This window comes from Heliconius melpomene, chromosome 6 (assembly GCF_056956725.1).
Source record: "Heliconius melpomene rosina isolate 202511_hmr_F chromosome 6, ASM5695672v1, whole genome shotgun sequence".
In the NCBI taxonomy this organism is placed as follows: domain Eukaryota; kingdom Metazoa; phylum Arthropoda; class Insecta; order Lepidoptera; family Nymphalidae; genus Heliconius; species Heliconius melpomene.
This window is the reverse complement of record NC_140394.1, coordinates 6,476,911-6,489,406: the sequence shown is the minus strand read 5'-3', so window position 1 is coordinate 6,489,406 and position 12,496 is coordinate 6,476,911. Positions and strand designations below refer to the sequence as shown.

General features: G+C 33.1%; 2 protein-coding genes across 6 annotated transcripts in view; one reads left to right on the top strand and one right to left on the bottom strand.

Moving 5' to 3' along the window:
- The window catches only part of rdx (BTB/POZ and MATH domain-containing protein rdx), a 44,416-nt gene that overhangs the window by 22,658 nt on the left and 9,262 nt on the right, over positions 1–12,496 (bottom strand). For 2 of the 5 annotated variants that reach the window (XM_085186413.1, XM_085186414.1), the window contains exon 2: positions 10,008–10,043. The exons of 1 other annotated variant lie outside the window; for it this stretch is intronic. Coding sequence is in view for 2 of the 4 variants with exons in the window: in XM_085186410.1 (XP_085042536.1) it covers positions 1,583–1,596 (14 nt within the window). In the remaining 2 variants the exon portion in view is untranslated. Of the gene's footprint in view, positions 1–1,582; positions 1,822–10,007; positions 10,044–12,496 lie in introns of those variants that run through there. 2 more of the 5 variants (XM_085186410.1, XM_085186412.1) reach the window with 1 other exon arrangement.
- On the top strand, positions 3,828–9,334 carry LOC146538242 (E3 SUMO-protein ligase ZBED1-like). Its single transcript, XM_085186409.1, has one exon. It carries the CDS (start codon positions 5,620–5,622, stop codon positions 7,537–7,539), a length of 1,920 nt encoding a protein of 639 aa, XP_085042535.1. The 5' UTR covers positions 3,828–5,619; the 3' UTR covers positions 7,540–9,334.

Here is a 12,496-nt window from a genome sequence, read left to right as displayed (position 1 = left end):
AATGAAGTTTAAGTGCATTTTAAAAGCTCTTTAAAGAATTTGTATATATATTTTTCATTTCAAATAGCAATTTTAGTGCTATAAAACATTTAGACTAATTTAGATTTTGTTTAATAACCTCGAGATTCAAGTACACATTTATTTTTCATCGTATACATTTTGGGAAATATATTAGTTTAAACTAAAACCAACCAAAGCTTAAAGTGACTCTGACTTGTTCTTTGCCTTTGGCACAACCTTTGAGACAATAGTGCATCGACCTTCTGGAAGCGCATCCCGCGCAACCTTTTATAGGTAGATATCTTTTGTGAAGAAAAAATTGTATGCTATTATAGTATTCTTTAGATGGGATAGATGATTAAAACTTATTTATTTTTTTACAAATATTTGTTTAAAAGACATTATAAGAGTAGAATTTATATATGTATATACAAATATATAAATTTAATAGTAATCTATTTGTACCAGTGATAATGTAACTATGTAAATGGAAAATCAGGTTATCTTATACGTTAACATGAATACTATTCATTCAATATTTTCATATACAAACTCAAATTTTCAAAGGATTTAAATTCAAAATTAATAAGAAAAAAACAAATGTATTGTGAATATTGTTGACTGCAGAACAGCAAGGGAGACAAAGGCTACAGGATATACCCTATATTTAAAGGACTGGATTTTTAAATTTAGATTTGTAACAAAAAGGAGAAGCCCAAAAAAACTTTCGGGAGCTTGCGAGTCGATTTTCGTCCTCGTTTTGTTACCTGCTTAGAAACCGATGAATGTGAAACGTGTTCACAGAAATATGATAGGTAGTATAAATATTTTTAAATATAAAGAGAACTTAATAAGTTATTATTAAAATAACAAAATTCTAGCATATAAGAAGAAGTCAGAAGAATCATTTAGTAATAAATATATGACTGCACCAAAGAAATACTTTAAAAAAAATATACAAAATAACATGAACATTTCAAAAATGTATGTTGAAATAAGTTGACACAATAGATACAACGGTAGACGATCGTGGGGTTCAATTTTTAGGGTAACCGTAACGAACGAGGGTTCGGAGGCAACATTGGCATCACATTAACGAACTGTGAGGGTGCACTGGGGAAACACAACCGACATAACTACGTAGTATTCTATAAACTGTTAGTAAAAATCAATAACAGCTGTTCTTTTTAATTAATGAAACTAGATATAATAATAATACTGGACGTAAAAGTTATTCGATTTCTACGCTGCTCCCTCTACCTCTACCTGACTCCTCATTGACGTTCAGCTTACACAACAAAGAAAGTTATAATGCGTGCGAGGCTAAGTAACTTTCGCTATTTGCAACGCAGCTCTTTACTTAATTGCAAAAATAACTTATGTTCATTTTAGGGTAAGTTGACAGACATTACATGAGTATAAACTGCACGAACAAATTAATTAAGGCTATTTGTAAATATTTCGTTATATTATTACCAATTAAAACAATAATCATGACTAATAAAATATATCCTTTAAAAAAATTAAGACAGCGAGTAAATAAGAGTAGTTCCGCGTTGACACAGCAACCAAAATAGCTCACCTCGCTAAGGCCATTATTTTGTTGTATAATCCAACTTTTCAAACTGAAGGCACCACTTCGTCAACACAAAATTCACCAGGAAGATTTACAATAGTGGGGAAAGTCCACTATAGGTTGATGTGTGTATCACGTTTGACAGTTTCACTTCACCACATGGTTGCCCGATTGCGCAGAGGAGCGTGACAGCCGTGCAGCGCGCTTCGCGAGTGGTGGCCGACTGCCGACTGGCCGGCGGCGGCGGCGGTGGCAGGCGGCGCGCCGCGGGGACGGCGAGGGCGGAGCCCCGAGCGGTGCCTGCTGCCCGCGGGACAGCTGCGCGGACCCTTTCTACTCTGAATCCATTGTGTCATTCAGTGAAAGCTTATATGCATCGTTTGGTTGGTGCACGCTCGTTAATTCATTTTTTACTCATCTTCCATAATATTGTACCAAAGTCCATAGTATACCTGTAAATCCAACATCCAACAACCAAGTTTAAGTACATAATCGGTTCTCATTTCTTGTATCTCTGGCTCTCTCGGTTTATTTGTCCAACGAATATAACATGAAGTAACAGAAATTAATATATTATTCGTATATGAACCGACTATATTAGTAGTTCGCTGTATATTAAAAACTTATGTGTTTCATTTTAATTTTCATTGGCTCCGTTTGGCGATGAACTATTTGATATGCTTAAAATGGATTATAATTTTATATCAATTTTATAATCTGAAACATTTTCACTTTTTTCAGCTTGATTATAAAAATGAAAAGTGTTGCCATAGATTCACTCTCGCGCACTTTCCACTATAACTTTCTTATTTACTATTCGACTTGACCTTTCCTTTCTATAACATTCACTCCAAATACGGGTCATTTTTAGTTACATAGAATTAAGTATCCATTTTTAATAAAAGACACCCAATAATTACATAAAAAATATAAATTACCATTTATATTGTAAATTCAAAGTCATCGACATGACCGACGATATGTTTTCTGTTTACAAAAAAAAAATCATATTTTTAACTTAGGCTACAACTTTAGTTATTTATATTAAATAAATATGTTTTTCGTTAAAAAATATAAATATTCATTTTATTAAGATTTCTTATAAAAACGGTTATGAGATCTTAAAAACAGTAATTCTCTTATAGATTGAATCAGAAAAAAAATCGACCTTAGATAATCTAAGGTATAATAAAGCCATAAGTTTAAATGTAAAAGTTCCATTAATAGATTCGACTTCCAAATTTTTTGTCAGTCAGCTAGTATTGCTTAGTGAAGTAACAGAAAGGAAAATACTCCTTTTTCCATTCAGTCATTACAAACGTGTTATTACTTAAGAAAAAACATACATTAATCGTTTATAGATATTGATTGTAAAGTGTAATAAATAGTAGAACAGGTTTCATCAGTCCACTCTCAAGTCTCTACATGTCGCGTTGTTCACGAGCTGAGAAAGCTTCGATAGCAGCTGGTGAAAACCTCACCTCGTACCAGGTGTCACGCACGCTGCAGTATTCTTATGTTCATGCTGCTTTCGAATATGTCAGTCAAAGCCGTATACATAGCACGGCATGTTAAATATACATATATACGTATACAATGTTGTTTTTATTTTTTTCTGCTTAACGCTATATCACGCATGTAGCAGAGCAGGCTGGGGGAGCCTAGTGTTAAAACACTCTGCACTTTTCGCCGAATTCTGGAGACATTGCGTATTGAGTGGCGGAACTCAACGCCGCAATGAAACATTAATATTAACCACATCATTTCCTTGAGTGCGCCATCACTGGCCTTCTCATCATTAACTATTAACCACTCCAATCCTTACTATATCTCTATTTCCTATAAATGCGTATATTATTAAAAAACTGATTATCGATATCACAAACCGCATCTAAGTACAGAATAACTAATGTCATTAATAAAATATTACGTAAATTAGACAGTTACTAAAAAGTATAACTTAACTAGTGTTAAGTAATAGTTATAGGATACAGTCTCTCTTTAAAAAGCCGCACCAGTGCAGTGAAAGTGCATCACGACCACTCACTCCTGCGCAACGTTCAGAACATTTTTCAGCGAGGAGAGAAACGCTAAGAAAGCGTCTAAACGCCGGAGAAGGTGAAGTAAAATTTGAAAGCGCCATACAATAGCGCGTTGTCGAAATTGGAAAGTCGAGTGGTGCGCATTGGTTGCGTAACAGCTCTTACTAGACATGGGCGTTACGTAGCGTCACTAGTTTCAGAAACTGCTTACAAGCCAAATCACGGCATAACTAGTTTCGGGCTGTCATCGAAACTAGTTATGTCGTGAGTCGGAGCTACGCGGTTATTCGAAACTACGCACATGTTATGTTGTGGTCATGTGTCTGTACACATAACCATTATTTCACATACGTAGTTTCATGAGAGTAAGCAGTAAGCCCTAATCAAGTTACATCGACACTAGCACACTTGTATCTCGCTCTATTATAGTACGTGCCGCGAGAAAAAAAGAGACGAAAATAGGCGAATTTGATCGCATATTTTTTTATATCGATTACTGGAACCAAAACATTGTACTTTTTTGTATTATACACGCAATGAAACGAAAAAGCGATTCTAAAATTTAAATGCAGAAGTTAAACTATAAATAATATTTATGAAAATTTCAAGAAAAACCATATTATTTTTAATAGCTATATTGACACTTACTTAGTTCCATCTCGCTCTATTTTGGTACGTTCCGCAAGAAAAAAAGAGATAGCAGTAGTTTAATATGTATGCGTTTATGCAATTTGATCGAATATTATTTTATATTGATAATTAAAATAAAAACATGTTTTATTATCACACACGAAATGAAACGAAAAAGCGATTTAAAATGTAATCGCACAAGTTAAATTGTATAAAATTAAACTAAATTATGCATAATTTTTTTAAAAATTCGAAAAGAAACTATATTATTTTTAACAGTTACACCAACACTAGTATAGTTGCATCTCGCTCTATTTCAGTACATTCTGCAAGAAAAAAGAGGCGGCAATAGTTGAACTTGTATGCAATTTGATCGATATTATTTTTATATCGATAATTAAAACAAAAACATATTTTTATTACACGCCCATGGGACCAAAATTGTAAATGCTCACGTTAAATTTTACGGAATTAAACAAACCATAAATAAAATTTTTGAAAGTTAAAAAAGAGCCTTAAACGTATTAAGCGTTATTTTTTATTAGTAAGTAATTTAAATTAAACAATTATCCCTTTTTAAAGATCTAATAACTGAAAAAGTAAAATAAGTGAATAAAAATTTATTATATAAAACCTTCCAGAAATATTCCACAAATATTGTATATATCAGAAACTACTTAACCAACTTTTTAAATAAAAAACGATCACCTTGATATGACTTTAGTTTCCGAGAAATTTGTGGATAAACATATTTACACTTGCAAAATTTAGTCGTACCACGTATAGCGTTTAATCATTAAACAGAATTTTAATAAAGTAACTTGAAAAATAATGAAGTGTAATGTAAACTATGTCTATTGAATATTTAAATGTGTGAAATAAAAAAAATGCACGTCAAGGCACAAGCGTACAATTGTAAACGCGATTGGTTATGGGTTCGATTCCCACTCGAGGAAATTAAATATTTGATATTTTTCAAGTTCTGCATTCCTAGGTTCCCTCTACCCACCCTGATATGTGAGGGATACAGAGTGAAATTTTAAAAAAAAATGTAATAAATAAATCCCTAATGATTTTACTTTATTAACTACATCCCTATGAAGTGTAAATATCCCTTTGCCGTATTTTTAAATTTTAGTTTTAGAAATTTAGGCAGTTAATAAGTGCCAAGTGGCGATTAACGAAAGTCGTTGACTTGAATTGTGAACAAAGTGTTTTGGTGTAGTTATTATTACGTCTTTTATAAAGTATATAAAGTGTAAATGATTTTTTTTTATAAACTTAGTGAACTTAATGAAAAACAATTTAATAATAAGAAGATTTAGATTACGTTTATTTTTTTTATAACTATTTTTAAGTTTTAAAAGAAAAATGTCGCGCGCAAATTTAAGTGTTTTATGGGAATTTTTTACAAAAAATGACGTTTTAGAAAAAAAAGCCAAGTGTAATATTTGTGGAGAAATTTACAGTTATAAAAGCTCGACGGCTAATTTAAAAATACATTTGAAACGAAAACACTTAAGCGCTTATGAGCAAGTCTCTACGACTCAATTAAATTTACGTGCTCCTATTCAATTAAACCAGGTACCACATACAGTAAATATTGCAGCAGACCAATCTGTACAGCCTTGTACTTCATCGTCACTACCTGGTTCCTCTACCTTGTTATCCACGTCCCACCGTTCATCTCAACAGCGGATTGAAAGGTATGGCACGACGAAAAAAATTTTGCTAGATACAAAAAGAAAAATAGATAATGATTTAATAGAGTTATTTATTGATAGTTATCACCCATTTTCTTTGGTTGAAGAACGGGCATTTAAAAAGTTCGCTCGATGGATACCCGGCTATCAATTGCCATCAAGAAAAACGATATCTAATATTTTAATACCTAATTTGTATAATAAGACAACAGAAATAATAAAAAAAGAAATCTCAGACATAGAAAATGTATGTTTAACGACAGACCTCTGGACATCTAGAGTTAATGATGCATACCTTGCCATAACTGGACATTATATTGACAAAAAATTTCAGATGAAAATGGTACTTTTAAAATGTGCAGTACTAACAGGTCCACACAGTAGTGCAAATATTCAAAATTCCCTTCTGGAAACTACTGAAGAGTGGAATGTCACCAAGAACGTGAATTTTGTTGTAAGTGATAATGCTCCAAATATTAAAAAAGCCATAAAAGACTTGGGCTGGAAGCATTATGGGTGTTACGGACACACCCTTAATTTGATAGTTCAAGATAGCCTACAAATTGTACAAAACAGTCTAGATAAAGTAAAATGTATAGTCCGCCACTTCAAAACAAGTACCATTGCCTTAGAGAAGCTTTTGAAAACTCAAACACAAGACAAACCAGACCTAATACCAAAGCGCCTAATTCAAGATGTTCCAACCAGGTGGAATTCCACATACCATATGATTGAGAGGTTTGTGGAACTCGAAAGCTCCATTCGTGCCACAGTAGCCGTATTAAAAAAAGACTTGCCAATTATTTCAAATGAAGAGTGGACCGTGATCGCGGAACTTTGTAAAGTGCTGAAACCATTTGATGAAGCTACTAAGGCGATGAGCGGTGAAAATTATATCACTGCTAGTTCTATCATCGTTATGACTAGATGCCTTAAGGGATCGTGTGATCAACTTAAGATTGAAAATTTCACAGACATAACGAAATCGGTAATTTCAGTGCTTCATTCCGGATTGGAAACCCGCTTCGAAGGGGTGGAGAGGAGTGGAACGTTTTCCATTTGTACGTTCCTGGATCCCAGGTATAAAAATAATGTTTTTTCAGATCCTCAAGAAGCATCTAGAATAAAAAAAAAAGTTGAAGAAATGATAGCGGCAAATATTAATAGGCGAAGCTATTCTGACCAACCGTCGGTGGCTCCTACAGCAGATCCAGTCACCAAAGATAAATTTTCACCATGGGCAATACTTGATTCTCTTATAGGCAAACAGCAACAAACTGGCACTCCATTATCACGTGCCATAAGAGAAGTAGACTCTTACATTAATGACGAGTTTCTACCAGTCTTTGACGACAACGGGAAGTTTAATTCTCCGTTGGCTTGGTGGGGATCAAATAGTCATTTATACCCAAATCTAGCCGTTTTAGTAAAACAATATGGCAATATTGTTGCGACTTCCGTTCCTTGTGAGCGGATATTTAGTAAAGCTGGACTGATGATAAATGAGCGTCGCACCCGACTAAAAACAAATAGAGTGACTCAATTGACATATTTAAATTCTAATTTAGATCCAAATCGATTCAATTAATAAATAGTATATATATACATAAAAGTGTGAATAATAAAATACCCGCAAAGCCCGCACACAGCAGGGTAGGCAGATGGAACCTAGTGTTAAAACACTCCATTCACCACTTTCCGCCGAATTCTGGAGGCATTGTGTGTTGAAAGGCGGAAGTTAACGATGCTCTGCCTCGACACCAGAGCGATGAAATGAAAATATAAATGTAAATAAATATTTAATTTCCTCGAATGGGGATCGAACCCGCAACCGTCGCGTTACAGTCACGTCCGTGTGCCGTTGCGCCATGACTTCCTCTACAAGCTATATAATTAAAATAAATATGTAAAATTATAAAAATATTTATTAGAATCAAACTCGGAACTTCATTGTGCAGCACATATGAATTGTTAACCTGTTCCGAGTTTTTTTTTGCTATGCGTGACGTAGCTTTCTTAATGTTTATTATTTATTAAAAGAGTCGGTTACAATCGCTTGCGACGTTCACTTCACACTTGTATATCTTAAGCACGTTGGAATTTTTTATGCGATCTACTAAGACTTTTAAGAATTCCAGTTAAGATATTATTTTATTTAATTCATTAATTAAGAGTCAATTAGAGTATTGTTCAACTATATGGAATCCATATTATGAAACACATACAAACTGATTAGAACGAATTCAAAAAAAGTTTTTAAAAATGTTATCTTTCAGAGATCATGAAGTACGATGACTTATTAAAACATAATAATATGTTAAAATATCACATCGCAGAACGTTGATGATTCGTTACGTTTGTATAAAGCTCAACAGACAAAATATTTTATATAAGTAAGTACGTCATAAAGAATTCATAACTGAGCTTACAATTTTTATATTTTTTTAAGATCTTAAATTTAGGTTTTGTATTTTGTTATTCTTTTGTTTTATATTTAGATATATTCAGTAATAAAATTTAATTAAAATTAAAATATATTTACTTAGTTCATTTTTTTATAATTAAAGCTGTGTTTATGTTTTTTTTATTATTTATTTATTTCAACACTACAGACGCTTGGTCCGTACCCTTTTTTACTTTATTATTATATCTAATTTTCTTATTATATATATTAATTACATTATTGTTTTTATATTACTTTATATTGTTAACTTTATATTGTTTTATAAAATTTCATTTAGATCTAAGGTGTTAAGCGAGCTTTATTATAATATTATATTTAACATTTTTACACATTACTAGTTATACATTTATAGCTGTATTTATGTTATAAGTTTAAGTTTATGAGCCTCTTTTTGTAGTTATTGTAGTAACGTTGGCTTCCTGATAAATAAATAAATTGTGCTTCACGCTGTTTCCCACACATAGCAGGGTAGGCAGATGGAACCTAGTGTAAAACTCCGTTCCCCACTTTCTGCCGAATTCTGGAGGCATTGCGTGTTGAGTGGCAGAACTCAACGCTGCGTCTTGCCTCGATACCAGAGCGAAGAAATGGAAATATTAATTTAAATAAATATTTCATATCCTCGAGTGGGATCGAACCCATAACCAGCCGGTTTTACAGTCACACTTTGTGCCTCTGCGATATGACTGGCCTCAAGTTTCATTCAATTTTAAACCTTATTTTCTCCATTACGTGTCAGTTTTTGCAATTTTGTTAAATTTCTTTTTCCATTCTGTAAGTGTAAAATTATTCTCTCTTTTTTTGTATATATCTTGTGTGTTAAATAAATTTGATCAATTTTTCCACATAATTTGGAATTTTAATTTTACTCCGTAATTAAATACATCAAATATTATTAAATAGCGATCAGCGAAAAACGATATAAAATTCTGTATATTAAAAAATATATATAATAAAGTGTAAATAAAAAATGTATAAAAATTATTGTATATAAAATAAATTAATAAATAATTACATTTTAGTACCTAGATATTGTAATTTAACCTAAAACGTTTTCGTAATCATAACTATAAAAGTAATCGTATTAAACTTACAACTGCTTATGAAGCATTTGTAACTAGTTACAGAAATAACTAGTTTCTGAAACTAGCTACGCGTGTGTCCGAAACTAGTGATAACTGGTTATGCTTAAAAGACGTTACGGCCCATGTCTAGCTCTTACGGAGCGCGGCGTGACGCTGACGAAAGGTACTGACGGTGTGACGTCACCGGCATGAGAGTGCATCGGCCGGCGCCCCACTGCACGTGTGCTGCACCACGACTACAGCGCACCACGCTTCCTGCACTCGAGGACTTTCTATTGGGAAACTGCTGTTCTCGCCTTCGCCGGCTAACTATTGGGAAATCCTACTCTCACACGCTTCAACACGAAACGAGATGCATCTTATTGGGCAATGTCGCGCTCGCGGTCCACTTAACAGTGCGTTTACACAATTAGAGAGGCGATGTGTATTATTTATGTGTTGTGTGTGAACGCGGAATTATATTTGTATGACATAAAACGTAGTCGTGAAATTTTATGTCTTACTTACAGTTTTGTAGCTATTTACAGTCTCTGGTTATAAAGCCTGAAACAAAATAAACAATTTAATTTTTTTTTATATTTAAATATATTTTATTTTACTTTATTTTCATTTTAAATATGTAGTAAAAATTAATTTTGAATAACATTTGAAAATGGTGTTATTCCTTTTTATGGCAAATTTGCTCATAAATAGCCACCATATATTTTATATATAAACCATTATTACGTTCAGGACTGTGATATTTAAATATTTCTTTACTAAAAGAGAGCTAGATCCTGAACAATTGCCGATGATGCTTAATAACTGAATGCATATATCCGTGAATGTACCTATTATATAAATGTCACATTGATTAACCAATAAGTGAGAGAGGTTAAAAAATTGAGGTCTCAACACAGGACGCTCCTCGAAGCAGTTCATGGTTGAATGGAACATGTACAGTATTACAGTAAGCCTCACCAATTTATTTTACATCTTTATTCGCAAACATAAGGCTTATAATTCTTTGACAAATTAAAAGCGGTTCCTAATTGTCGGATTGAGAACGCTCATGAATTTAAATAACGATTTTGTCTTTAAGAGCCCGTTATATAAGGTTCGATTTTGTTTATACGACATCGGCATTCAAGAAGTAGGTTGAGACAACTCACAGCTAGGTAGATTACACTTGTATATCACAAATTCTGATTAATACTACGTCACATTATTGTAAGTAAACATTTAATGTATGCAAAAATCATAGCTGAACGCCATATTAACATAAAATATTTATTAAGTTAATCTTTTACAGGCACTTAAATGTTTTAGCGTATGTTAAATTAATTTTAATACAGTATTAAGCCAAAGGGAGATTTTATCAAAATATCAAACTACTTTAGAAAGTAAATATCTAGCAATTAGCACCGGGAAAGTTGTTTTATGCCGAATAGATTTAAATTGAAAAGCAATGCTCGACTAAGTTTCCTAGGCAATAAATAGTATCAGAAAAGCGAGTGGCTCGTGTACTTTCTAGTGGTGAAGTGGGCAAAAGTTACGATATCTCTGGTGATATAATAAGAGCTCGGCAACGGCATCGTGGCCTACGTTCACCACGCCTACGCTAGTAGCGTTTTCTGAATATAGCCTAGTAGTATAGGTGAACAGGAAATATTATATTTTAAGAAATTAAAATATCATATTAGAGTACACAATATAAAAATTTCTAGCAAAAAATAGATATACGATATGAATGTATTTTTAAATGAGGTATCAGATCAGCTTCAAGCTAAACTAAGCTTGAATTTCAGAAAAAGCTCGAGACTTCCAATTTTTGTACGGAACCCTCGGTGGGCGAGCACGATTCGCGCTTGTTCGGTTTTTTTTTCTCTACAATAAAGCGTCAGTTGCCGATTTCACTTGTCTTTCCGCTTGTTGGGTTCTAGTGCCGCACTTTATCCTACCAGATTAAAAAATAAAAGTAAGTAAAGGGAGTCAAATTTATTACTTACTAGCATTCAATATAGATATCACAGTTATTGTTTCTGTTTTAATATGATTGTATCGTAATTTTAAGAGAGATTTTTTCGAACAAAAGAAAAATACGAAAAATTGGAAAGAAAATTTTAGAGACTAGTCTTGGTGCGGAGGATAAGCATGTGACTGTTGTGAGTTAAACGCAACAGGTTTAGGGTTCGATTCTCACTCGAGGAAGTGAATATTTATTACTCTCATTAGTTGGATCTGGTTTTGAAACAAAGCGTGACGTTGAATTCCGCCATTCAACACGCAATGCCTCCAGGATTCGGTGGAAAGTGGGGAGCGAGTGTCTTAACAATGGGAATTCTCTGTTCTACTAGGAAAATAGAATATTTAGAATTTATAAAAACAGATATAATAAAGCTCTTACAAGGTTTACTTAAGATATCTAGATATATCTAGCAACACCTACATACATACTACATAAAATTTATTTCAAAGTAAACGTAGAAATTCTAATACAAGTAGCTTTAGTTAATAATAGCAGCTATTCAGTATTCAAAAGTATTGGATGGCTGATAAATTGCAAGAGATTTCAACGAGAAATACGTTCACCGTCCTAGATGCGCGGTAGGTAGGTACTTTCGTTTTGAAATCGGCTCGCACAATTGGCCGTATCGAGATAAAAGCGGACCAGCTGCACGGAGAACGGTGGCTGAGCGCATTCCGTTTCTAATATATCCTTTACCTCCAAACCTTGGAGTTGTTAATTGAGACCAAATTTGCATTTGTTGGGTACAAAAATCGGCAGCCCAGTAGTAACTGTAAGTTGAAATTAATTTGTCATACTATAGTGGCATGTAGATATTATGAAGGACACAATAAATAATGATATTCAGTTATTAGTTCATAATCTCTTCTTCGATCTTCTCTTGGATGGCATTATGCGAAATGGACCAAATTAAAATGGGACCACACGGGAAGCATCAGCTTACAAACAAAAAAAAAGAATAATCAAAGTCGGTTCACCCAATCGTAAG

What these genes read in the sequence shown, in the direction of transcription:
- LOC146538242 (XM_085186409.1), top strand. Translation starts at nt 5,620, where the DNA reads ATGTCGCGCGCAAATTTAAGTGTTTTATGGGAATTTTTTACAAAAAAT.